The sequence below is a fragment of the Peromyscus leucopus genome, chromosome X (genome assembly GCF_004664715.2).
Source record: "Peromyscus leucopus breed LL Stock chromosome X, UCI_PerLeu_2.1, whole genome shotgun sequence".
Classification (NCBI taxonomy): domain Eukaryota; kingdom Metazoa; phylum Chordata; class Mammalia; order Rodentia; family Cricetidae; genus Peromyscus; species Peromyscus leucopus.
This window is the reverse complement of record NC_051083.1, coordinates 88,373,793-88,401,366: the sequence shown is the minus strand read 5'-3', so window position 1 is coordinate 88,401,366 and position 27,574 is coordinate 88,373,793. Positions and strand designations below refer to the sequence as shown.

The 27,574-nt window shown below is 41.8% G+C and overlaps 1 protein-coding gene across 1 annotated transcript; it reads left to right on the top strand.

Annotated features, from left to right (window-relative positions):
- The first annotated feature begins 2,209 nt into the window (after positions 1 to 2,209).
- On the top strand, positions 2,210 to 6,620 carry LOC114685829 (leucine-rich repeat-containing protein 14-like). The gene is made up of 3 exons (XM_028860482.2): positions 2,210 to 2,505; positions 2,935 to 3,516; positions 4,398 to 6,620. Exons 1-3 carry the CDS (start codon positions 2,216 to 2,218, stop codon positions 4,909 to 4,911), a joined length of 1,386 nt encoding a protein of 461 aa, XP_028716315.1. The 5' UTR covers positions 2,210 to 2,215; the 3' UTR covers positions 4,912 to 6,620.
- Positions 6,621 to 27,574: the final 20,954 nt, after the last annotated feature.

Below are 27,574 nucleotides of genomic sequence, written 5' to 3'. Positions count from 1 at the left end.
AAAGCAGAAGGTATATAAGGCGTGAGGACCAGAAACTAGAAGCTTGTGGCTGGTTAAGCATGTGGCTGGTTAAGCTTTCAGGCTTTGAAGCAGCACAGTTCAGCTGGGATTCATTCTGGATGAGGACTCAGAGGCTTCCAGTCTGAGGAAACAGGATCAGCTGAGGAACTGGTGAGGTGAGGTAGCTGTGGCTTGTTCTGGTTCTCTGATCTTCCAGTGTTCACCCCAATAACTGGCCTCAGGTTTGACTTTATTAATAAGAACTTTTAAGATTCCTGCTACAGGAGAACTTTTTTTTTTTTTAATACTTGAGTTTGTCAGGGAAAAGTCAAATTTAAATAGCATTGCTCCATAAGCCTTATAATGGAATCTGGTGTCCTTATTCAATCATATCAGGCACATGCACAACTGAATTTTGAATCAAAGTACTAGAATATTCACAGATATTCTAGGAAAGGAACATGGTGACCTTGTAATAGAGCACAAACAGCAATTTCTTGAATACATTTCACAAACATTTGTAACAATGTGTGAAATCAGCTGCTTTGTTTCATGAGACTGCCCAGTCCCTTTCTTTCAAGACTGTTTGAGGTTTCTTCACACAAAAGAAAGTTCTTCACAAATAGGTTGTACTTAAACTCTCTTACACCTTGAGCTACAACAGAAGAACATCATTTTAAGATACTGGGACATATTTTAGGATTGAATGAAGGATGTGTTCCTGAGATTGAATCCTGGAAGCCTAAGAATAAGTACCACTTCTTTGTTTTAAGTATGATAATTCTATCTTAGTCATCAAGTCATTTATCAAGGACAATGCCATAATGTGTGCTAGATGCTGTAGGAAAGTACGTATTAGGTAGGTGATGAGCAACATTATTTTTTATTGTTTTATTGCTTGGAAATTTTTCTTTATTTGGCTTATTCATATTGTTTTAGAAGCTATCTAATTTAATCATGCTATTTTCTGTTTATCGGTGTTGTGTAGGTTTTTAGAGGTTTATTGTTGTTCCTGAAGTAGAAGAAAAACTTAGGAGCTTTCTGACTCTTTCATGTGTAACAAGATTCTTAACCCCCCCCCCATTTTGTTTCTTTTCCCACCATTAACAAATTTTCTTGAATGTTTCTCCTAACCACATCAATGTATTCTTCCCACAGTCTGTGTCTCTTAATATTGCAGTTTTAAACTAACCTCATATCACTTATTTGATATGCCTTTGATAATCATTGTTTATAACACATATTCGTAATACATCTTGATGAGACTCCATCCTCTGGCTTACATGAATCGTATACAACTGTGCTTTGCCCCCCCAACCTGGCACCAGTCCAGACAAGTTTGACTGTTTCTTACTTTCCAGATGTGAGACAACATACAGCTTTGAAGGGAACAGTTTTGAAGTCTTTGCCCGAAACTGTACTGCATTCTTTTGATTTTATGTTTTCTTTTTCATCTTTAGGCTTACTTCATGACTAGATTTTCTGAATATGCTTAAGGTCAACTTTTTCTTAACCATCTTCCTTCGTGTCTGTCTTGTGCCATTTTGGTGTCTTCATCTGCCACAAATACAGTGACAGGGGTGAGACAGATCAAGGGCTGGAATGTCATTCTTTTAATCACAATGACCTTGGTGTTGTAATATTTTCTGTTGTACCACTCTTTTGTAGATTTATCTTTTTCTTCATCATAGCGTATATACTATGGAGGGAAAATACTGGAGTCATGTAGCTAAGTGACCAAAATTGTTTTCTGCTTATACCCATCATTTTCTTTTCTTTGCTTTTTTTTTTCTTAAGACAGAGGTCCATTGTGTAGCTTTGGAGCCTATCCTGGAACTTTCTCTGTAGAACAGTCTGGCCTTGAACTCACAGAGATCCACCTGCCTCTGCCTCCTGAGTGTTGGGATAAAAAGTATATGCCAGCACTGCCCTTTCTATCAATTTCTAATGGTGTTTTATCACATACATACTGTATATACATGGGAGGGAGAATAGTAATACACACACACACACACACACACACACATACACACACACCTTTATACACTCACAAGTCACTTTCTAATCTGTGTTTATAGTAGATGTATCTAGTGTTGGCTATCTGGTTCATTTATTCTTTAAATTTCTACTTTGCTGGCACTGGTTGCAAAGAAGAGACTGTGTATTTTTTCCCAGAGCTTCTAAATATTTCTCCTTCTGATTCAGGTTCACAAAGATGGATGCAAAGAACGCAAAGACACTGTTTGATCTTGCTATACAGAGTCTGCTGAGAAATGAGTCTGTAGCAATCCAAGCTCTGGAGGATATGCCAAGAGTCTTTTTTGTTCCATTGTTCATTGCTGCCTTCAAGGGTGGGCATAAGAATACATTGAGTGAGATGGTGAAAGTGTGGCCCTATTACTGTCTCCATATTGGGTCATTAACTGTACAGGAGCCTCAACATGAACTCCTGAAAGCCATGATTGAGAATCTTCCAGTGCGTACTTCAAAGAACTCTGCTTCTCGGTAAGACTGTATAATAGAAACATGGAAAGACAGAGGAGGTTATACCACAGCCTGCTACTCTCCCAGAAGGAGAAACAAGTAAATGCTGAAGATTTATGTGTGAGGTTGTTGGCTCCAAATTTGGTAACACCTTAAAGACTGATTATAATCAGTGTTCATTTTGAAATCTATTACTGAGGTTTCTGTTGATGGGTTTACATAACAGATGTTAACATAAGAGAAAGACAGGAGCTTTAAGACTGGAGGGGATCTAAGGTGTAAAAAGGATTGGGGGGAGGCTGAATTTTCATGGGAAAGATTTGTTGATAGTTATTACAAGGAGTATCAGCTATGGATAAAAGAATTAGTTCCTAGATGTCATCATTGATTCTACTCAGTTTCATTATCGTTGGCTATTTCTCAACTATTCTATCTCCTCTACCCCTACAGGAGACCTAAACTGAGGATCCTAGATTTAAGACAAGACAACGACTGTAGGACCATATGCCATGAAGACAGCATCAAGGGACCTTCCTGTTCTCATTCTTGTACTTATTCTGACAGCTCCATCCTGAAAATAGAAGGGCAGCATGGTTTTGTAAATCCAGAGTCCATGGTTCAGTTCCCCAGGCCTGTAGAGTTACTAGTGGATCTTTCCCTAGATGGCTCCTTAGTGGAAAAGGAATTTTTCATTTTGCTTACAAGTAAAATTAGGGAGAGTTCAGGGTCTTTGCACATATGCTGTCGAGATTTGCAAGTTGATAAACTGTGTAACAGCAAATGCACCCTGAAATTACTTGATCTCAACTGTGCTAGTCAGTTGTCAATTGATATGGGTTCACTGAGTGATATCACCAATGTCCTGTCTCAGATGGACCACCTAGAGAGCCTCAGTCTGTCTAAAGTCACTTTTAGATCCCTGGGTGGGAAACTCTTTAAAAATTTCCTCAGTTACTTGCAACGTATGAACACTCTTAAGGAAGTCAGCTTCTCTTCATTCTGTCTCACAGGTCATCTGGACAGAGTGCTCAGGTAAGAGTTTGGGCCAGGGCCCTTGGTTTCCTGGAGAGCCTGTTGAGACAGGAAAGAAAACATTCTTGGGTATTCCTAAACTCCTAAAGAGCTTTTATGCTTTCCTCTTTTTTGATTCTGGGAATTTGGAACTGGAGAAAGAATTACAAAAATTAAGCAGCCAGCAATGTACAGACAAGTGCAGAAATAAAAGGTGAAAAACACTAGCCTTCTAGATATGAAGAGGAACAGGGATTGAGATGGGGAAAGACTTTTTGCTGTAGCATTGATGCACCTCATCATAGATGCCCATACTTCACAGTGTCAGATCACTTTACTGATATGTAATCCAAAGGCGTAGGCCATGAAAGTAGAGGTTGGTATGTTGGGACTGACCAAAGGGAATTTTCAGTTGCCTGCTCCTTCTGATCCCTCCCCACTAAAAAGATGAACTGAAATATACAATGGATAATGTTGTAAGTATCAAGAGCTTTCAGTTTTTTCTCTCAATATTTCTTAAAATCATCTATTATAATATGCTGTACACATTCTTAAGATTAAAAGAAATTGTATTTCAGTGTTGAAAACAAAACTTTCAGGCAGATGTGGTCGCACAGGATTTTAATCTTAGCACTCAGGAGGCAAAGACAGGCAGATTCTGTGAATTCAAGGCCAGTATAATCTACATAGTGAGTTCCAGGACAGCCAGGAATACAGAGTAAGATCCTGTCTAAAAAAAAATTCTCAGAGTCACAAAACTATTAGGTGAATTAAAGCACACATTAACACATTAATGCCCAATTATAATGCATGTGAAAAGTAGTTTTTTCTAGATATAAAGTGATAGTTTTCCTTATTCAGTCTTCATTCTTCACAAGTTTTTTGTTGTTTTCTCCCTACAGAGTCCTGCCACCTGGACTGCACTTCTTGTATCTGCCATTCTGTGATCTTTCGTACAGAGACTTCAGATTTCTGGCCCAGAGCCCTCAGGCCACCCACCTGAAGCTGCTGAATCTTAGCAACAACTCGATGTATTGGGATGATTTTGAGCCTTTTCAAACTCTTCTGGCAAATCTCTCTGGTACTCTTCGGCATCTAGAGATAAATCATTGCCTTATAAATGATACTGCAATCTCTGTCCTTATCCCTGCCCTGATTCGTTGTACTCATCTCCGTGTCCTGTGCTTTGCTTCTAACCCCATCACAATGCCTATGCTTGTGACTATCATGAATAATTTAACACCCTTGAAGAATCTAAAATATGTGATTTATCCCATCCCTATACATTGCTATGAACTGTGGCCTTTTCAGTGCAGTATAGACCGAAGGAAGCTTGCTATTGTACAACTACAGTTGAAGGTGATGTTAGTACTTGCAGAGAGGCCTGACATGAACTGGATCACTTACTTAGAATAAATTTCACAGTCCAACACAGTTTCTACCCAATATGTACTATTTAAGTACTAAATGTTATTTCCTGGACCCACACACACACTATATATACATATATTTTTTTCTTTACATTGTAGAAAATTACACTTAGGGAATATAGGTGTGTAACTGATTCCTACACAGAGTAATTTAGAAAAGATGCAGGACCTCGAGAGTTCCTGTGTATCACTGGTCTACTATTGATATATTTCTTTTTATTGACCACAGTGATGTGTATTGTGTATAGTACAGGATGATCAAGTCCTAGTTTGCTCTATCTCTGTCCACACTGCTTGGTTCACTTGTTGGAACATCACACAAATCAGAGCAATGACAGCCTTTCCTGCCTATATTTGTGGAAGGGTTGGTGGTTTTTGAAGAGAATGCTTTCATCCCCTAAGTTACTTTAGGCTGATTTTGGTTGCTTTTGGGAATCCATCAGGATTTAATAGTGGGGCCAGGAAAGAAAGACAGCAGAGGCTCTGAGGTATCAATAGAACCTTCAAGAACATAAAGATCATTTCCTACTTCTTGATGTAGGTCTGTGCTGAAGTTTCCACTACTTCCCATGAAGTCCTCAGCTGGCTCTCCAGCCTTTGTCATATGAATTTTTAGGTGGGATTTAGGGTCCTTCCCATAATATTCCCCCTACTTCCTTTAGTTCTCTTACTCTACTCCCAATTCTGTTAATCCTGTCATTTCCCTAGCTGTATAAATCATTCCCTATATATATTTTGATTCTTTTTCCATTAGCTGTGCCCCATTTGGTATGATACATACTAGCCATGGGTGAGTACTGAGTCCAACTTATTTTATTCTCCAGAACATAACATAATTATACATTCAGTTTGCATATCCTAGACATACTTAGTAATGATGTGTATAAAGTCTATAGTTAATAATTTACACAGGGCTAAGGAATGCCTCAGTCTTCCAGTTGCTTACCACACAAGCCCGCCTGGGCTCAGATCCGAACCTAGTGTTTGTGTAAAAAGCTGAGCATCCAAGTGCACACTTGTCACCCCAGTGTGAATAGGTGGAGGAAGGAAGAGCCTTGGGGCCATGTGGCCGGACATTCTAGCAAATTAGGGATTCGAGGTTCAGTGAGAGATCCTGCCTCAGAAAATATGTGTAGACGAAAATGCCAGATACTGAATTTTGGCATGCATGTGAGCATGTGCGTGAGCACACTCACAGAGACAAGGAAGTGCACACACTTCCTCCCACATATGAACATGGACACATAAAAATTTCTTGTATTGTTAATTTCTTGAAACAGTATACTGCATCACAAAGACATGGTAAAGATATAAAATTAGGATTTGTTCCTTCCACATGTTGAAATGCCAAAATGACTACATTTCACTGACTGACTAACAAAAAGAGTAGACTATAAGTAGTCATTTACACATAATGTTTTTGTACTGAAATAAATTAGTAAAAGCAATGGCTTAGAAATTTATATTGTTTTCTTTTTTAAGTGAGGTCATAATTGGTTTTAGTCTGACCACAGATAAAAGTATTTTAATTTTGATTTTAGTAGCGATACTGGTAAATATATCAAATTATATTTTACAGGCATTATTATAATAGGAAAACTGACAAGACAGTTAACATTTTGTTTTTTATTAATTTTTTTGTGGTAACATTGTATTTCCAAGTTAGTAAGAAAAAACATGTTAAAATATACTGAAATTAACGTGTCATATTTCTTTTGTGATACATTTCAAATTTGTTCATATTTTCCATAATGCTTGTATCATCATATAATGCAGAAAATATCAAAGACCTACTAATATGCCAGTGTAATGAGCGATTTACTTACATTGTTTCCAAGTTAAAAATTGTGGAGTTTTTACACTTTGTATTAAATAAAATATTAAAATTAGATCTACCTGTTTCTTTGAACTTTCTCTTCGTTTTTTCCATATGGCTCTTACTATACAGCCTCTGGATAATCTGGGATCTCATGCTCTCAGAAGTACAGTCTCACCAGTGTGTTACAGTGGCAGAATACTGGGGAAGATGCAACTGGATCAATATTGGCATATTTTCTCGCTTTCCTCCATCTTTCCTTGGGTGCCATGTTTTTGTCAGAGACACTGCACCCTAAGGTGAAAACTAGACCCTACAATGAAGAGAGAATTTGGAATTCATTATTGTCATATTGACAATATGAATGATATTCTTGGAAATTCCTAGTGCAAGAAAGTTCTCTCGATACTTTGTTTTCAATAGATTTGAAAAATAACCTAAGGGAGTGTACTATGTTGCCACTACATGCCTGTGATAAAAACTGTCCAAAAGCAACTGAGGGAGGAAAAGGTATGTTTGACTTGCATGTCCCAATCTCAGTCCATCACTGGGGAAGTCGGGGCAGGAACTTGAGCAGGAGCAGGGGCAGAAAAGGTGCTTAGTGGCTTTCTGTGACTTGCTGAGCTACCTGTTTTATACAACCCAGGACCAGTTGCCCAGGAGGCACTGTCCACACTGGACTGGGCCCTACCTCATCAGCCATTAATCAAGAAAATGCCCCAGAGACTTGCCTACAGGTCAGTCTGATGGAAGCAGCTCTTCATCTGTGGTTTTCTCTTCCTTCAGGACTTCAGTTTGTGTCAAGCTGACGAAAAACTAACCAGTGCAGTTGACCCTGTCAACTTGCCACACAAACATAACTACTGAACTATAACCTTTCCTTGTTGATCCCCAATAGCTCATGTGAATATCACAATATAAAAGATTATGACCTTAAAAATACCACAGCCTTTAATTTTTTCAGTACATTAACAATCCAAGATCTCTTTAAAAATTCAAAGTTTCTTATTTGTGATTTCCTTTAAAATTAAAAATAAGTTTATGAAAATTCCATAATGAAACCTAGTTTGTGGGGTGATTTAAATTATATATGAGTGTGTGCATATATATGTATTTCTATTCAAAACATTTTAATATTTTGACACATTTAATATGCAAAAGAAATGTACACATGTGGAGTTCATAAGACAGCTTGCAGGAGTTGGTTCTACCTTTCTGCCAGGTGGGTCCAAGGGATTCAACTCAGGCTGTCAGGTAAGGCAGCAGGTGCCTTTATTGGCTGTACTAGCTCCCAGGCTCCTTTTAATGGGTGTTTAAGAAGTTCAAAATACCTTCCTTTGTAAGAGACATAGTTTAATCTGGTCCTAAATTATGTGTGATAGATTAATATAATCAGCTTACATATAATTTGTTTTGTAATCATGTTTTGTAAAACCTACAGCAGAGGTTTTTTCCTCCCCTCAGCCTTAATTTCCAGAATTAGCATTTGAAAGTACTGAAATTTAAAATATTCCACCATGAGGCTCAAAGTGGACATTTCAATATCTACATTTTAGTTAGACCCGACTGAGATAAAGACTTTGAATAATGAATTTTTCAAGAGAATAAAAAATAGAGAAAGGGAGCTGGAGAGATGTGTCAGTGGTTAAGAGCACTGGCTGCTATCCCAGAGGCCCGGGTTTGATTCCCAGCACCCACACTGGGCACAACTATCTTTAACTCCAGTTCCAGAGGACCTGCCAACTCTTCTAGCCTCTTTTCACACTGCACACATATGGTACACAATCATCCATGCAGGCAAAACACGCATACACATAAAAATGGAAAAAATTTAAATACATACAAGCAACAGCCCCTGGAAGCCCAAAACTCACATACTGAACTAGAATTGTCAGAAATATTAGAATGGTGTGGGCTTTGAAAATGTAATAAAAGATGGTAGCGTTAGCCTTATTTGTCAGTTCGGTTTAGGAAACCTAGAGACAAATTGTGATCCATCTTGGTGAACTAAGAAAAGTTGATGCAATGTGATACGTATGTGTTTAGGTATGTATTTCTGGTTCACCAACACTTGCAGATGATCAGTCTCACAGATGCAGCTGTACTTTCAAGTAAACTTCTGGTAGCTGCACATCTGAGTAAGACTTGATGTCACAACTAGACTTTAAGGTCAGACTCTGCCCCACCTACAGTTCCAGTGTATCTCTGTGTTTCACTTCTCCTAGATGGATTTCCCTCATGTTCCTGCACAGGGCTGTGATCTGAACTCTGAAATCACTACTGTTTTCCAGGCCTAAAGCATGACGTACCTGATGCAGGAGAGAGACCCTAGGAATGCCCTGCCTCGTGCAGGGAGGCTGTACTCTATGACCTCAAAAGTCAGTTGCTTATCGCCTCAGAACTACTTTTCCAGTCTCCATCACATCTCAAAACTCCCGCCCCAAGCTGAGAGACCCAGAGCTCAGGATCAGAGAGCAGTGTCCCACTGCAATGCCCCCTTTTCTGTTGTAAAGCTTCCCCTTATCTTCAGATAACTCCTGTGTAAAAATCTCTGATTTTTCTAGATATTTGACATTTGGCATTTCCAGTAATATTAAGCAGTGCATCACAGTGACCTGCGACTCCCTTTTCAGCATGCTCACTGTAGGGAAAAGGGGCTGGCTAAAGAAACCCACTCTAACCCTGGAGCCCAGAATTATGGAAGGATGGCTCAGATAAGGCCAGTGTGAGAAACGCAGTTTAGCTCAAATCAGAGCCATCTCTGCCCCTGTCCAACTGACTTGTGAAATCAACCAATCACAGAGCAGGATATTAGAACCCTGGGCCGGGTTGACTCCACCCCCTAGACTTCCTGTAAAAACCGCCCTGCCTTGTCAGCTAGAAAGGAAGGCTGTTCTCTACACCCTGGTAGAGGCAGCTACTCTCCGGACTCCTCCTTCCCAAATAAACCTCTTCCTCAAACGAGTTTTTGGGTGTGAAGATCTTCATTCACTGTCATAAGAGAAGATCCTTGCTGAGGAGTCACCCAGTGGACAAAACAAGAGAGAGAGAGCTGAACAGATGATGTTTGCTAAGACATCCCACAGTGGATAGACAGAACTATAAGTAACACTTTCCTGAGGAGCCAGAGCTGGAGGAGATTGCTACATTTCTGCAGGGGTTTCCCCTTTTGCTGAGTGTAATAAAAGAAGCAACATCTTAGGCTGGAGAAGCAGAGCTCTGCTAGGAAGCCCCCTTAAGTGGGGACTGAGCAAAGCTCAGCTGTAGAGGCTCTCCAGGAGAGGAGCAGGATTGCTATAGCCTATGGGGAGACCATCCCCCATCACACAAGGTATACCTTTACTTTCCCGAAGAGTCAGGATACCCTTCCCTGCCTGAAGCAGTTCCAGGTTTGACTCTCCAGAGAAGTCAGAAAAATGGCCCTCCAGGGCTGAACTGTCTCCTTGCAATTTCAGCCATCAATTTATTAACATTTTGGTGCTGAAACCCGGGACACCAAACCCAGAGTTTTTGCAATTTACTAACATTTCTCGTGAAATTTACTAACATGCACAGTTCCTGAGGCTTGACATTATGTCTTTGATCCAGCTCTCTGTTTCAATACCCATTGTTTTCTGTGCATTAACAAACAGGCATCATTCTTCTGTCCTTCACTAGTTTCTGGTAACTCATTTGTTTTCCGAATGGTCTCTAAAATTGAATTGCCCAGAGGGGCTGGAGAGATGGCTCAGTGGTTAAGAGCATGTGCTGCTCTCCACAGAGGATCTGGATTTGATTCCCAGCACCAATATAGGTTGGCTCACAAATGCCTGTAACTCCAGCAATAGGTAATCTGACACCCTGTTCTCAAAGTTGTATGCAATTGCACTTACATGTTCAAATACACACAGATACACATAATTAAACAAAATTTAAAACTTGGTTGTCAAGAAAAGACACATAATATTTTTAATATAATCATGTAAAATGTGAAAATTTGTGGAGAATTTTTATGTTATTCCTATTTAGTCTTTTCACATTAGAATATAGAATATCCTTTCATTGTTCAAAGCTTCCTTAGCTGACTTTCAGAAGTTTTGAAAATTTTCCTCTGTTTGGCAAAGCTTATAAGATATAAATCAGCTCCTACAAGAGAACCCAGAAGACACGATCAAATAAAAACGATATAACTTTGCCAAACTGAAATCTGAAGTGCCCCTGATTATGAAAAGAGCAGAGAGTAACATTCACCCTGAGCCAAGAGTACAAGGAAGGCCCTCTGATTTACCTTGGCAAGGTAGGTGTCTTGAAGTAGATAATCTGCAGGGCTTTCTCCATCTCTTCTCTCCATGAACGCAGATCTCAGCTCAGCTCACAAGAACTTGCACACTACTTTATAGAAGGAGGTTTTGACTAATCTACAATGTCTGACAGTGGCAAAGCAGATCTTGGATTTCAATGTGCTGGGGTTTGTCTTTGATCCCTCCACATTTCCTGATTGCCCCTTTGCTGTAGTTGTTTTGACATTTTATTTAGTATTCATACGTGGATATAATGTATTTGTAGCCAATATATCTCCCCTTCCCTGCCCTCCAATTCTTCTCTTGTGGCAGTGTGTGCCTGGATCCACAGCACTGACAGACAGAGACAGGTGGATCTTGGACTCACATGCCAGGTGGTCCAGAAAAAAATGGAGAGCTGCAGATTCAGGAAGACACCCTGACTCAAAAAGTAAGGATTAAGAAGTGATGAGAGAAGACACTCCAGTGTCAGTTTCTAGCCTCCACACAGGAGATATAAACACAGAGAGAGAGAGAGAGAGAGAGAGAGAGAGAAGAGAGAGAGAGAGAGAGAGAGAGAGAGAGAGAGAGAGAGAGAGAGAGAGGAGAGAGAGAGAGAGAGGGAGGGAGGGAGGGAGGAGGAGGGAGGAGGGAGGGAGGAACATCTAAAAAGAAAGTAGTCCCTTGACACTTTACTTAGGTTCCCAGAGAGGAATATGCAGGTAGAGACCTTACCCTCTAGAGTTGCCTAGCTGTGAATTCAGTAGAGGTTATTTTTAAAATACCTTCTGTGGTGGTTGGTGGCTCACATGTTTAATCCTAACACACAGGAGGGAGAAGCAGTCAGATCTATATGAGTTCAAGACTCCCATATTTTATGTAGAGAGCTCCAGGAGAGCCAGTGAGGCGTCCCCCCAAAATTCTTATTATCACTGCTCCAGTCAAATGCCAAGCTGAGGGGCTTTTACCATTTTGTGCCTACACCAGTTTCCCTATCTCTGGGGGTCATTCAAATTGATGGTGGTGGTGGTGGTGATGATTGTCTGTTTTGATTTTGTTTTGTTTTTTCTGCCCCTCCCCACTCTTCCATCTGCATCTCCAGACATCATGTGTCTGCTCTCATGCAGGCTCTTGCTCTCTCTCTCTCTCTCTCTCTCTCTCTCTCTCTCTCTCTCTCTCTCTCTCTCTCTCTCTGACAAAAGACAAAAAATAGATTTCTCCATTCTCTGTTAAGATTTCGAACTTCCTAGGGACTCTTCATTCCACTCCACCAGGACTTCTGTCCCCAAAATGCAATGGGTGTTCTCTCGCCAAGGTCACAATCATTTTATTTTCTCTAACCTTGTACAAATTCACCAATGTATTGATAGTTACTGTTAATATGTATTCTTTTGTCAGCTCCTTCTGTCTCTCAACAACAAATTTTCAGCATTTTCCCAGAGCCCAGAACAGTGTACTGGATACAAATTCAAGGTCTTTCCTTTGCTGACTGTGTAGTCACAAGTACAACCCTTATTGTCTCTACCTCTCAAGATTTCATCTGTAACATGGAAAGGGTAGGAAATTAGTCTCACACTGGTGCTTTTAGCACAGGGAGTGTGTGAAAAAAGACTAGCACACATTTCATTACAGTCACTTTTATCTGTTCTTCTGTATCTTGGTTAGGAATTAGTAGACCTGCCACTCCCAATGTGGAGACTGGTGATAATGAATATTGAATCACTTTTTAATTGTCAGTTTTATTGATCTATAAATGATAAGCAGAAATGTGTAGATTTAAATGATACAGAGGATTGATTTGTGTGTGTATATATAGTGAAATGATTACCTCAAAAGAGCCAATAACCACATCCATCAAATCAAAAGTGACCTTTTTTGACAGGAATACAGATCTTGTCTCTCAGTAAGTATTATTTCAAGTATAATATGCATGACTGTTAACTAATATCACAGTCCTTGTACTATATAATAGGCCTACAGAACCCATTCATGTTGTAACTGAATACTTCTATCCTTTAATCAATAGCACCCTGTTTCCTTCACTCTTAACTCTGGTAACCTATGCTGTGCTCTGTTTTGCCCAAGCTCAACTTTGTAAGTTCTACATGCATGTTACAGTTCTTGATTTTTATTTATTTTTTGTGGTAGTACATTTTTTATATGAGGCAGTTTGGACAATCACTTCTCTATTGAGGAGTGTCACTGTGTATCTTTTCACATGTTTTTTGGCCATTTGTGTGTCTTAGAGGAATGTGTAGCAGAGTCCTTCATCCATTTTCAAAACCGGGTTGGTGGTCTGAGCCAACTAGGATCACAGCAGGCAAATATCATGTTCACCTGGTGTCACAGACCATCCCATCCCTCACCACTCTCCTTTTACATCTTTTCCCAACAAGGGTGTCTGATCGCAGCATGAACCCCTAAAGTTCCTCTCCATGCTCAAGTCTCTGAATACAATGGCTTGCACATTCCGGAGATTAACCCTGTTAGATATAAGATTTACAAATGTTTTCTCCCATCTTGTTTTACTTTTTTCTCTCTAGGCATTGTTATGTGATGCACTAAGTATACTACCACATATGGATTGCAACACATGATTTGGTAGACCCAAGAAGTCATTACCAAACCCAATGTGTAACTTACATTGGTGAAATGACATTTATGTGGATGAGGTATGAGATTCTTTTAATATACTGCTAATTTTTCTACTATTTTGAGGAGATTTTTATCAGTATATATAAGGTATAATTACTCTCTATTCTTACAATGTTTGTCTAGTTCCTTATCATAGTGACCTTGTCTTTATAAAATAAGTTAGAACTTTGCACTGGGTGGTGGTGGTGCATGCCTTTAATCCTAGCACTGGGGAGACAGAGGCAGGTGGGTCTCTGATTTTGTGGCCAGCCTGGTCTACAGAGTGAGTTCTGGAACAGCCAGAGCTACACAGAGAAATCCTGTCTAGGAGGAGGAGGAGAAGGAGGAGAGGAGGAAGAGGAAGAGGAAGAGAAGAAGAAGAAGAGAAGAAGAAGAAGAAGAAGAAGAAGAAGAAGAAGAAGAAGAAGAAGGAGAAGAAGGAGAAGGAGACGAAGGAGGAGAAGAAGAAGAAGAAGAAGAAGAAGAAGAAGAAGAAGAAGAAGAAGAAGAAGAAGAAGAAGAAGAAGAAGAAGAAGAAGAAGAAGAAGAAGGAGAAGAAGGAAGGAGAAGAAGGAGAAGAAGGAGGAGGAGGAGGAGGAGGAGGAGGAGGAGGAGGAGGAGGAGGAGGAGGAGAAGAAGAAGAAGAAGAAGAAGAAGAAGAAGAAGAAGAAGAAGAAGAAGAAGAAGAAGAAGAAGAAGAAGAAGAAGCTTTGCTCCTCTTCAATGTCTTAGATTAAGGAGTATCTTTAAGTAGACTTCAGATTTTGAATAGCATCAGACTCACAATAAACTAACAAAATGCAACTTCCATTTCCCTCCTGCTTCCCTCTTAGACTCAGAGCCTCACTAGGTGTCAAATTTCTGCACCAATGTGGGTCATTTGGGCTAACAGGTGAGACTGAAGACACACCTGTCTTCCAGATGGGGAAAAGGGCATTTTGATTTTCTCAGACCAATGAGATCAAACCATATCTGTAAGATAATGACACACCCAAGAATGTAGGGATCCTGGTATCCCCAAAGCTGGAAAGCTGAGGCATCAGTGAGATTTAGCAGCAGTACCTACATGAGTCTTAATAGCCTGGGCAAACATTGACAAATTGTTAAGTGAAAGCAGCAGTTCCCATAATCGTGCATGATTGAGACAGGCATGAAGCTGTGAGGATCATGCCAAAAATCTGCAAAGGAAAGCCTGTTACAGATAACATAGAACCCTCTGTTAGGAATGTGAAAGTGGAAGGGTGGAGGGAGGACAGGCAGTGGAAGAAAGGAAAGGGAAATGGAGAAAGGGATGAATCTCATTGCTGCAGAGATGATGGCGAACGAGGAGAGGTTGTGGAAAGTGTTCTATTTGTGAAACACGAGTAAGTGTGAAAACATAATGTGGAAGAGTTAGGAAACATGAGAATCTTAATGTTGTGAGTGTACTCCTCTCTTGAGTCCCTTAGATCGCATGAGACACCTGGAATGAGAGTACAGGTTGTGAACTTAAGTTTAATTTAGTGGAAAATACAAGGAAAACTGTGAAGCTAAGGTTAGTATAATTTTCATGATTGAGGTAGGCAGAAGGTGGCAGAGATCCTGATATGGTGTTGACTGAATACTGATAGATTGGAGAAGCCCTGTGCTTGTGAATGTGGGATGGGTTGAATGGTCCAGGAAAGTTACTACCAGCACCCAATGCAGTCTGGGAACAGCCATTAGGCAAACTTTATGTTTTGCATCTCCATTGTGATCTGCTGCAGAATACACCAAACAGACTCATAGACTCATTCCCTGTTCCCATCTGGGGACCTCTAATTGTGTTACCTCATGGGACCTGTACTTGGATTTCCTCAAAGATGTGATGACAAAGAGCCCCTATCATGGACTCAACAATGAATCCTTGTTTCCAAAATGTTGAGTTCAAGACACCCAAAAACATTACTTCATTAATATACCTGTCTGTGTTCTCTTTGGAAGAGGCAATAAGAAATGATTTTTACAATATCTCAGTTAACCCAAGGCTCACCAAGCTAATACTATATCTAATGCTCTATCTTCACATTTTAAAAGGATTTATTTTCACTTGTGTCCATGTGTGAGTGCAGGAAGTATGTGTGTGCACCAAGTGCATGCAGGTGACCACAGCATCCACAAGAGGATATCAGATCCCCTGGAACTGGAGTTACAGGAAGTTGTGAGCTGCCTGGCATAGTTGCTGAGAACCTAACCTTTGTCTTCTGCACAAGCAGCAAATGGTTTAAACCACTGAGCCATCTCTCCAGCCCCCATGTCCTAACATTTAAAGATCCATCAACATCACACCCTGTACGTGGACAATAGGAAGTTTTTATAAGATGGCCTCACGTGAGCTCTGTGAGGATGGTGTCCTTAGATAACAAATAATAAATTTCCTCACAAAGCTTACGTCGTCACACTGACAGAGCTGAGTGGAACTTTCTTCCCTAGCCTTTCCCAGAGAGCAGCCTCTCCTTTAGAAGATGGACTTTCAAGGCTTGAGGCAGGACCATTTTACAATCTCTTGGTGTTGTAGTCGGGTGAGTCCCCATCAACAGCCCTCTGGGTGATGAGAAAAGAGGAAATCCCTCCCAGGATAACTGCACACAGAATCACCATGAGATAGCGGGTCCCTAAAGGGATGAGAGAGGTTAGGGGAAGAAGAAGAGCGAGGGGAAGTCACATGTTCAGCAAGGCGTCAAGCCAGTATTAGTTACAACCATCATTATTCAGATATTCAGAACGAGGTGCTAATTTGGGGAGTTTAAGCACATTTGAAAAACAAGGTTTTGTCATCAGATTAAACAGCTGATTTTGGAATTATCATCTTTTGTTCTTTATATAGTATTTTTATTAATTTTTCAGGATTTCATGCTGTGTACTTTGAACTTACTCACACCCCCAACTCTTGTAAAGCTATTCTAGATTTCCCTTCACTCTTTCTGGGTTTTCAGTGGAATTATAGCTCTAGGAACTACTGTTAAATCTTTCAAGGTACTAAGCACATTTTCAAAAATAATTGAGATGTTTCATCCCATGATATTATTGGAATCTAAAGTTACATTCTAGAGGAGAAACAAGACCCAGCCCAGTGCAATTAAGACTGAGAGGGAGAGGAAAACCCACTTGCCAGCCCAGGACTACCTGCCCTGCGGACCTGCCCACTGTCACAAGTTGATGTCTGGGCCTGGGCTGCTGCCACGGCCCATATCTGGGTTCCATGCCCTGCTCCAGCCATGGTCTGTGTTGATGTCCTTGGCTCCTGTACCAACGAAGACCAAGAGGATAGGGCTGCACAGAGTTGGTCCTGCCCTCACTGACTGCAACACTAGGGAGAGCTGACACTCTCTTTAACAGCTACAACACTCAGGTACTGGCCCTGCACCTCACCTGAGCAGCACAGTAGAGCTGACCCTGTTGACAGGGGCATTGGTGAGACGCCCCAAGAACATGAGCATGGGAGATCTAGCCCCACCCCTCATCTGCCATAAGATGGGATGTGAGAGGGAGAGATGCCTTCCCCTCCACACTGCCCCTCACCATCTGTGGAGGAGGGAGAGCTGGCCCTGGGGTCATAAGAGCAGGAGAGCTGTCCCTGCCCCTCACCAGCTGTAACACTAGGAGGGTGCTCCTGCACCTGCCTGGATAACACAGTAGAGCTGGCCCTGGTGGTGTAGGTGTGGGAGAACCGAGCCTGGGGGCATTTAGCAGGAGAACTGGTCCTGCCCTTGTTCCTTCCTGCATAGGGTGAACTAGCTGGGCAATGCCAGAGAGCTCATCCTGGTGATGAGGACAGGAGAGCTGGCAGGCTGATCAACCCGGCAACCACCAAAGCCCAGAACCAGGGCTATGACTCGGTGTACCCCAACATCCACCTCATCTATGATCTAATGGAGCACATGAAAGAGCCAGACCTGCAGATCCAAAGCTGCAGTATCTCCATGACATGGGGTGAGGATATCCAAGAGAAGTCCCATGAGAACCCAGCATTGATAGTTTAGAAGAAGAGTGAGGCCTCTAATCAGACCAATGACTCTTTGCAATGAAGTCTTGTAAGTAAAGATACATGGACACAAGGATATACTGTGTGACTCACTGGGTCACACTACAGCTTCCACCACAAGATTTTTTTTCTCACTTTTCTCTCTCTTTTTTCTCTCAAATTTTATTTTATATTAGTAGGGGAGGTTGCAAGGTCAGAGGGCAGATACAAAGGCATGGAGATGAATGGGATGGAGATACCTGTTGTGAAATCCACAAAGAATTAAAAAAAAGTTTTTTTAAACTACATTCTAACTCTATAAAAACACTGAGTTGTGTCAAGACCAGGAAGAAACATTTGAAAGGGAATCCTAAATACTGGGTTATTATCTATTATCTGTGAGATCACTTACTAATGAGGAGGATAGGTAGTGATTTCATTGAGCAGTTCATACAACATATTTTTAATATTTCAAAGCACAAGCACTCATGAGTTCCTGAGAAATCATGAGAATATTAAATGGAAAAGAATAGCTTCAACAGAAATTCTTTGCTCTAGTTCTACTGGTGGAAAATCGTGTATATATGTGGGAAGGTACAACGATGGTGGAATACAGTAATGTATCAGAAGAGTGTGCACCATTCTATGAGCAAAAGACACCTTTGATGCATGAGAAATGAACTGGACCACCGAGAAGATGATTTCCCTCTACAACATCATTTTCTCTAGTTTTTAAATTTCTACAGTCAAGACAACACTAATTTCATAATTATCATATCACAGAATAAAATTGTGAGCAGATTAACACAAGTATTTTGGATATACAGATCTTTGGGAAAGCATGCATTATATTCAATGTTATGGAGGAACAAAATGGATAACAGTGATGTTTTGTTAGTTTGAATGCATGTGTCCAATGTGGGTGAGGATGTGATTGTGTCTCCTCTAGCATTATATATTCCCAGGAGCAGTTTTTCCCTCATTGCAGAGAGGGCTTGGGATTATCGGTTTCAGTTAGATATCCTAGGAATGGATAAACATAAAGCGATCACATCCAGTGATTAAAATATTCATAAAGCTCAGACTGACACCATCCCTTCAAGTTCCTAGTCTTGGTCTCACTTTCCAGGCTACAGAGTAAGCTGTTCAGACTCTCAGAGGGAAAATCATGACTCTGGCCACTAGGTGGCACCACAGCTGTGTCCTTTTGAGTTGTTTCCAGTTAAATATCTTTTTTGTTTGTTTGTTTGTTTTTTCGAGACAGGGTTTCTCTGGGTAGCTTTGTGCCTTTCTTGGAACTCGCTTTGTAGCCCCGGCTGGCCTCGAACTCACAGAGATTCGCCTGGCTCTGCCTCCCGAGTGCTGGGATTAAAGGCATGTGCCAAATATCTTAAATGTTCACTCTATCAGGGTTTCTGTGTTGAAATCTCCACACACTCACATTCAGACAGTTCTGTTTGCTGTTGACCCCAAATCTGCAATCCACTCAATGTTCATCTATTCCTGCCTCGGTGCAGATTGAGCTCTGCACACTGTAGAGATTTTTCTCTGGGAGTAGAGTGTGGGTTCTCCAACATGCCATCCCTTCACAGGCCTCTCCAAATTTGTCCAGTTCCTGGAGTCCCTTCCTCTCCTGTCTGCTCTGCACACTGCTGCCAAGTCCAGAACCAGCATCTCCATCTGCTTCCACTCACCCCTGCCTTCCCTGGCACATGCTGGTGATTCCCACCGAACTCCAGAACTACCTGATGTTTTGTAATGTGGACACTTGGAGTAAACTAGTATGTCTCTAGCATGTGCTCTGGACTGAAGCTTGGGTATTCTCCAATGATCTATTTGTTGAATCTTTGTTGTCAAGGCAACACTATTTGGAGAAGGTAAGACTTTTAATAAGCAAGACTTTGTGGGAGTCCCTATGCCATTTGGATCGTGCCTCTGAAGGGATGGATCAAGGGAACCCAGGCCTGTCTCTTTGCCTGTGCTTCCTAACCATGAGAGGGCTGGTTTTGCTAACCATGCACTCAACCAAATGGTGAGCCTTACCACAGGTCAAAAGCAACAGAGTCAAACTGTCCAGGACTGGAGGTTTTAACACTACAAGCAAAACTGATTTTGCTGTATAAGCCAATAGTCTAAGATATTTGTTACTCTAATGGAAACCAGAAGTACATGGTCCTCCCTTACACCTATCAGGATTTTTGAAATAATTAAAGTGTTTACTTAGATTCATAAACTGATTTTTTGTTAGACAGAGTCTCACTGTGCCCTCAATGGCCTGGAACATCTGTAGACACCAGGCTGGCCTTGAAGTCACAGATATTTGCTTACTCATGTATCATGGGTGCTGGGATCAAAAGTGTGCACCACAATGCCTGGTTAAACTGGATTTTTAGGGAATTATTATATGTTCATTTTTGTGGTGCAGAAAATCTGAACTGTTTCATTGTTAAAGCTAGCTGAGCAAAGTCTCTGTTAATGAGTTACACTGCCATCCCAGAGTATTTCTCTTGTTGTTTGCTGTATCCATGCCACACAAAATTCTACCAGCGAGTACATCCCCAGCTCCAAGATTTTTCTTTAGATCTTTGTGGACACTTGAGTTATTTTATCATAGTGCCACCTTGTGGCATAGTGTAGATGTAACAGTCTTATTAAATAAGAAACAGAGCCAAATGCAGAGTTAAAAGCCCCAGAGGTCAGAGCAGTAGCTAAGAGCTGATACTAAAAACCGTTTCTTACCCTTCACTGCCACTGTCGTCCTTCCCTCAGAAAGAGACCTACTTCCTGTGTGTCTGTCTTTTTATTGACTTTCTGTTCTGCCTTCTCATTGGTTGAAAACCCAACCACATGACCTCCTTGTCCACATGACCTCCTTGTCACTGCCTGTCTATGCAGACCTCCAGGTCTTCTATTGTTGGTATTGAGATTAAAGGTGTGTGTCTCCATGCTGGCTGTATCCTTGAACACACAGAGATCTGCCTGTCATGTGATTGGGATTAAAGTTATGTGCCACCACCGCCTGGCTTCTGCTATGGCTTGCTATTAGCTCTGATCCCAGGCAACTTTTTATTAACAAACAAATAAAATCACATTTCAGTATCAATAAAATATCACCATACATAGTCATGAAGTACAACCAGAAGACAGAAATACTGGAAGGCATTCAAAGGTTCAAATCTTTGAGGGACACTGGTGGCCTCTAGGGGACAATTAGATCATTTTATGTATTAAACAGAAAGTTCTGTGCTACCAGAAATGGAAGATTTTCTGTCGTTTTCCTGTTCTGAGACCTCTGGATAGAAATCTGCACAAAACAAAAGTGAATTTGTGTCATTTATGACTTGTTGATGTAAAAATCTCAGTTCTCATATTAAAGAGAGTAAGGTAGTTCCAATGAAGAAGAGGTTTCTTTTTGTTTGTTTGTTTGTTTGTTTGTTTACTGCACAAGAAAAAAATCAGTTTTTATAATACCACATTATTTAAAATATTCTAACAGTCCCAACTGCCTAGAACTTGAGGCTAGCATAATTTCCACGTCTGTACACTCCTGAAGAGCTGAGTTCACCCTGTTACTGGAACCTGTGGGGACCCTGGTGATACTGGGGAAGCTGGAATGGCCTACTGTGAGTTCTTAGTCTTGTTAATAAATGGAGAAATGGAGTCAGAAGGAAGCTCAAGGACAGTTTTTCTCAGTTTTGAGAGAAAAACTCCAGGGTAGGCAAGCTGTGGGTCTTGGCAGCTGCCCAGAGGAGGAAGCTAGAGAAGAAGGAGAGAGAACCATGTTGTTGTAAGCAGACATGTGGTAAAGGAGATGGGGCAGCTACAGAGAAACAGTGAGAAAGCCCAGAGCACCAGGGAAAGCGTGCGCAGGCTTAGGGAGGGACAGAAAGCAGAAAACTGAAAAGCTTCACTTGTCTGATCAGGTTCACAGTGCTGTGGGAGGAAAGGTCTTCAAGCTTCTGTCCTGCCGAAGGTGGCATTCTGAGAGGGACCAGTACATCGTCTCGTTGTGCAGATAACTGTTCTTCTGTCTCCTTAGCATGGCTCCAGGAGAATCAGCTTGCCTGAGGGGTTGTTGCTTCACCTGATGACTGACAGACCCAGCTTAACTAACTCTTAAGGGACGATATGATAGTATGTAACATCATTCTTCAGAGTCATTTACACTCTCATGTCTCCAGCCAGCCACAGGCAGAGATGGCCTCCATTCCTTCCATCAGGAGGAAGGAGCTTTTCTTTGAAGAGCCTCATCAGAGTTCTGGTATCCATCCTCAATGGCCTCCAAGACTACTGTCACACATACCCTTAGAGTCCCTAAAATCATGTAAGAGATGGGTTAACATTTGGGAATAGACATATGGCAAGTTCACCATGAAAACCCAGCTCCAATGACAAAGGTGTTTCCCAGTGGAGACTAGTGTCCAGACTGGAGTCTCTGTCACAACTTCCAATGTCCCTCAAGCTGAGGCTCTAATTCAGGAGGAGGTGGGAAGCCAGAGTTCCCTTCCGGTATCCCAGCCAGAAAGCCAAGGTCATTTCTACTTCAGGCTGTGAAAGTGTGGAACTTGTCCTTTTGGAGTTTCCTGCCCCTCAACTTCCTGATCAATTTATCTGTTGTATATCAGAGCAGATTTCACATGGCTGTTTGCACTGGTGAACTCTGTCTTCTGTAGTGGGTAGCCATTCCAGCTTGGATCTGGAAGTTCCAACCCCCATTGAGACTCTGGCAACTGTCACGCCTACGAGGCGGGGCGAGGGGAGGCGCCGGGGACCCGAGAGCTGGATGGGCCAGCGCTCGCGCTGGGCGCTCGCTCGGTGCCAGCACGCTGACCAGTGCAGATTGACTGTGTAGAGCTTCGGAGAACACCGCTGGACTGCATTACACCTTCCCCAGACCCTGCGACCTACCCATTACTTAATTTGTGAGTTACGCCATTAAATAAATATCCTTTTAACTACGTGGAGTGGCCAAAATAATTTCTCCAATAGTCTTCTTTGAATCTATCACACTCTTTAGGAGAATTTCCTGGTCATGATAATAGAACCTGGTGCTGTGGATATCACTCTATATAAATAAAACACTGATGGCCAGTGACCAGACAGGAAGTGTAGGCGGGACAAGGAGAGAGGAGAATTGGGGAAACAGGAAGAAGGAGGGGGAGGCACTGTAGCCACCGCCAGGACAAGCAACATGTAAAGACGCCAGTAAGCCACCAGCCACGTGGCAAGGTATAGATTTATAAAAATGGGTTAATTTAAGATAAAAGAACAGTTAGCAAGAAGCCTGCCACGGCCATACAGTTTATAAGTAATATAAGCATCTGAGTGATTATTTTATACATGGATTGTGGGACTGCGGGGTTTGGTGGAACCTGGAGAGAAGCCCTCCAGCAACAACCTGGTTTGTGTACGAGTGTGTAAAAGTGATTGTGTACTGCACAGAGAAGCCTATTTCTGTCTAATTCTTTTTGACAGGTGGATACTAGGACAGGTCACAGGTTTAGTTGTCTGGACAGTGGTGGGTCTGATGATACAATTGATCACGTCCATATTCCTGGTGTTCTCTTCCTGCATTATAGTTTGTAAACATTGGTACTTAAGAATAGAATGATGACAAATAAGTAAAAAAATAAAAATAAAAGATTGAAAATTGAAGACTAAAATATGATAAGTTAGAAGACTCTCATAATTCTTACATAGTATAAACCCTTAATGTGCCGGGCAGTGGTGGCACACGCCTCTAATCCCAGCACTCGGGAGGCAGAGGCAGGCGGATCTCTGTGAGTTCGAGGCCAGCCTGGGCTACCAAGTGAGTTCCAGGAAAGGCGCAAAGCTACACAGAGAAACTCTGTCTTGAAAAACCAATCAATCAATCAATCAATAAATAAATAAATAAATAAATAAATAAATAAACCCTTAATGTTTCAGAACTGTGTTTGCCTATTCTGTGCCTTGTACATTTCCCTGTCGCCTGATCCATTTGAAAAAAAATAATAGTTGTAATATTAGTAGTGATGGATAATGACTTAAAAACCTTAGAAAATTAAGTAATGTGGTGCTGTGTCTTTAATGTACTCTTGTCAAGGCTTCTGGTACTTAGCTGACGGCCTCTTCTCTCACATTTCTTGGTTGTCAAGAGGACTTTGGTATTAAAGCTGAGCTGCCATATCTCATTTGCATCCATTCCTAAGATTTCTTTTTTCCAGTCAAGGTTTGCTTTTACCCAACACTGTATCTCATGATTCCAGAGACAACCTTATTTTTCTTTCTCAAACAATCTCGGGCTTGTTTAGCATCCAGTGAGTTTCCTGAAGTATGAGCCCACCCTGAAATGAAGATTGTTACCAAGGAAATGGGATGTAGCACAGAGAGCTCTGATAGATGCTTCTGCAGCTTCAAGAACAGGTCTGTCTCAACAAAGAGAGCTTTTCTGAGTCATTGACTTACACAGCTACTGCAGGCATTTGTTGGCCTGTAGCCCTTTATAGCAAGTGATGGCTGATCCTCTTGGAGATAACTACTTACTAGTGAATCTGCTCCAACCAGGGGACAGCCAAAAATGACTTTCAACTGTTTGAAGACATGAAAGGTCATTGTTAATCCATGAACAATGTTTCTGCTTCCACTTTTTTCCATGTATTATGGCCCAATTACTTGTTTCAGGATACGTGAACTTGGAAATCCCAGGAGATACCCTCAGAATTCTAATATATCCTCATATTACAATATCACTGGATTAAGGATTGCATAATCCAAAGAAACAGACTTGCTGTGGGATGTCTTTCTGTATGCTGTGAATATGTGTTGCTACCATTGATTAATAAAGATGCTTCTTTAGTCTATGGCAAGACAGGTTATAGCCAGGTGGGAAATCCAAGCAAAGATACAAGGAAAAGAAAGGTGGAGTCAGGGAACCAACTGCAAACAGCTTTCCACTGGCTGACCCAATCTCCTCACCTCTGCCACATGAGGTGAGAGCCCACAAAGGTGTGTGTGTATATAAATGTATATAGTTTATATGTATATAAATTTATTAAGGGGTGTGATATGGAAACAGACACACAGAATCAGCTATCCCAGGGCCAGTGAAGGGCAGGGTTGGCTCAGCACACCCTCAGGTTTCAACAGGCATGGTTCCTGTGGCCCCCCTGTGGTAACATGGGCCCTAGACATCAACAATGACCCCAGCTTCAGCAGGACCACTGAACCAGACATGGCCCTCAGCAGCAGCTCACTCTGGGAGGTCATCATGGCCCCGGTGGCAGCACAGGCCACCCATATCTGTCTGGCCTTGGTGGCAGCATGTTCTTCAGATACCAAAATGGACTTGGTTCGCGGACCAGACAGCAGGCATATGCACAGACCTCTGTGGTGACAGGAACCACAGACATCAGCTCAGACCCTGGCTGCTTTAGGGCTACAGACCTAGACATTACCCTTGGCAGCAGCCTGGGCCTGGACTTCACCTTGTCCCCAGGTGGCAAGCAGGATAACCACATCAGCCTGTTTCTCATGTCCTTTGCTTCTTCAGTTCTGCCTCTTTCCACAGCACATGAACCTATCTGCTTCTCTTTCTCTCCCATTTCTCCACCATATATTTGCTCATCTTAATTGTACCTACCCACCAGGCTCTGCAAAGGTGGTTCTGTGGATGACTTCAGCAAGCATGGACTGTGAGGACCAAGGTGGCCTGTGCCTGTCTTTCACCTGCCTGGGTCAAGTGGCAACTGGGCCACCAGAGGAGGGTGGGAGAAGAGATTGAGAGAGGGAGAAAGAAGAACAGGAGCCTTGAGATCAGGAGTGAACCAGGAGACCAAGAGACAGTTGTGGCCAGGCTGAGTTATGTAGGAATCAGAGAAGCTGAGAGAAGTGAAGCCCAGCCCCTAAACTAGGCTGAAGACCTTTAGGGTAGGGGGTGGGGTATGCCACCCAGGATGACCCTGTAACAAGTAACTGAGAGAAACTGGCAGCCAGAGTCCACTTTGATGTGTTAAATAGGCACTTCAGTTATCCGTTGGTCCTGAGTTTGAGACCTAACACATACATAAATATGTATTAAACATTCTCTATAGACACATTTAAATATTTTGTTATATAGGTTTTAGACCCAAATATACCTTTTGTTTATTTGGGTTCTACTGGAATGAAAAATGCTACAACTTGGAGAGAAATGGTTTTATTTACTTTTACAATGTTCAGGTCACACTCCAACGCCAATGGAAGTCAGGACAGGAACTCAAACAGGACAGTAACCTGATGGAAGTCTGGACAGGAACTCAAGCAGGGTATTAGCTTGATGCAAGTCAGGACAGGAACTCTAGCAGGGTAAGAACTTGATGGAAGTCAGGACTGGAACTCAAGCAGGGTTTTTTAGGAGAGTTACCTCATGGAAGTCAGAACAGGAACTTTAGGAGGGCAGTTACCTCATGGAAGTCAGGACAGGAACTTTAGGAGGGCAGTTACCTCATGGAAGTCAGGACAGGAGCTTTAGGAGGGCAGTTACCACATGGAAGTCAGGACAGGAGCTTTAGGAGGGCAGTTACCACATGGAAGTCAGGGCAGGAACTTTAGGAGGGCATTAACCTGTTGTAGTCAGGGCAGAAACATGAACAGTACAGTAACCTGGGAGCAGACACTGAAACAGAGAGCATGGAGGAAGCTTTCTTATTAGATTTCTCCTGTGGCTTGCTCATTGGGCTTTCTTATACCACAGATAACCACCTGACCAGGGATGGCATCCCCCAGAGTGAGCAGGGCACTTCTGCATCAATCAGTAATCAAGAAAATGCCTCCACAGACTAGCCTACATTCAGATGGAGGAGCTTTCTCAGTTGAAGTTCCATGGCACAGAGAAATAGAGCTCATGCTAAGTTGACACACAAAAACTTACACTGAACATCACTTTATTTAAATTTATTTTTTCTTACATTTTTTAGTTGTGCTTCCTCCACATGCACACACATGCGGTGGTCTGAGGACAACTAGCAGGAGTTGGTTCTGTCTTTATAACATATGGGTCCAGGGGATTGTCAGGCTGGGTGGCAGGCGACTTTACAAACTGAGCCACCAACTCTGGACACTTTCTGAAAGGTTTCAAGAAGTTGAGTGCCTTCATTTGTAAGACAGTATAGACCTATCTGGTTTGTGAATGCATAGTCAAATCCAAATTCTGTATGGTGAATTAGATAATCAACTTCTATTTTCATTTGTTATAGATCATGTAGTCACCTGCTTTGTAAACCTGAAGTAACTCTGGATTTTCTTTCTCAGCCTAAACTTCCAGAATTAACCTTGGAAAGTGCTGAGTCCTGAGTGTACCACCAGGGGGCTCTAAGTGGTCCTTTCAGTATTCACATTTCAGTTGGGCCTGACTGAGAGAAGGACCTTGGAAAGGGGGGAAATACAGACTAGCAATAATCCTAGAATCCCACCTATCATTTATTTTGACTAGGCATGTCGGGAATACTTTGAACAGGACAGTCAGAGTAATTTCAGAGCAATGTGAGCTTTGAAAATGTAAGATTTTAAAAAATTGTATTTTTATTTTTTAAAAATTATTTCTTAAGTTTCCTCTTGCAAGGGAGGGATGCTACAAGGGTGAAGGGCAGACACAGAGGGACTGGGAAATAAGTAGGATTGTGGTGCATGTTCTAAAATTATCAAAAAAGCATTAAAATGTTTTAAAATGCAATACAGTGGGAGATGGAGACATGGCTAGCTAGCAAGAAGACTGCCATAGGCCATACAGATTGGAAATAATAAAAGCCTCTGTGTGTTTACTTGGGTCGGTTCTGAGCAGCTGCTGGACTGCAGGTGGGAGATATTAGTCTGGAGTACTGGGAGCCTGGCAGGACCGGAGAAACCTTCCAACCACACTTAGTGGTGAAGAGGTCACCAACTGTTCTCCCAGAGAACTGGGGTTTGGGGCTCAGCACCCACATGGGAGCTCACATCCATC

What these genes read in the sequence shown, in the direction of transcription:
- LOC114685829 (XM_028860482.2), top strand. Translation starts at nt 2,216, where the DNA reads ATGGATGCAAAGAACGCAAAGACACTGTTTGATCTTGCTATACAGAGT. An exon ending in TCAAAGAACTCTGCTTCTCG is followed by an intron (nt 2,506 to 2,934) that starts GTAAGACTGTAT and finishes CTACCCCTACAG; the next exon opens with GAGACCTAAACTGAGGATCC. An exon ending in CATCTGGACAGAGTGCTCAG is followed by an intron (nt 3,517 to 4,397) that starts GTAAGAGTTTGG and finishes TTCTCCCTACAG; the next exon opens with AGTCCTGCCACCTGGACTGC.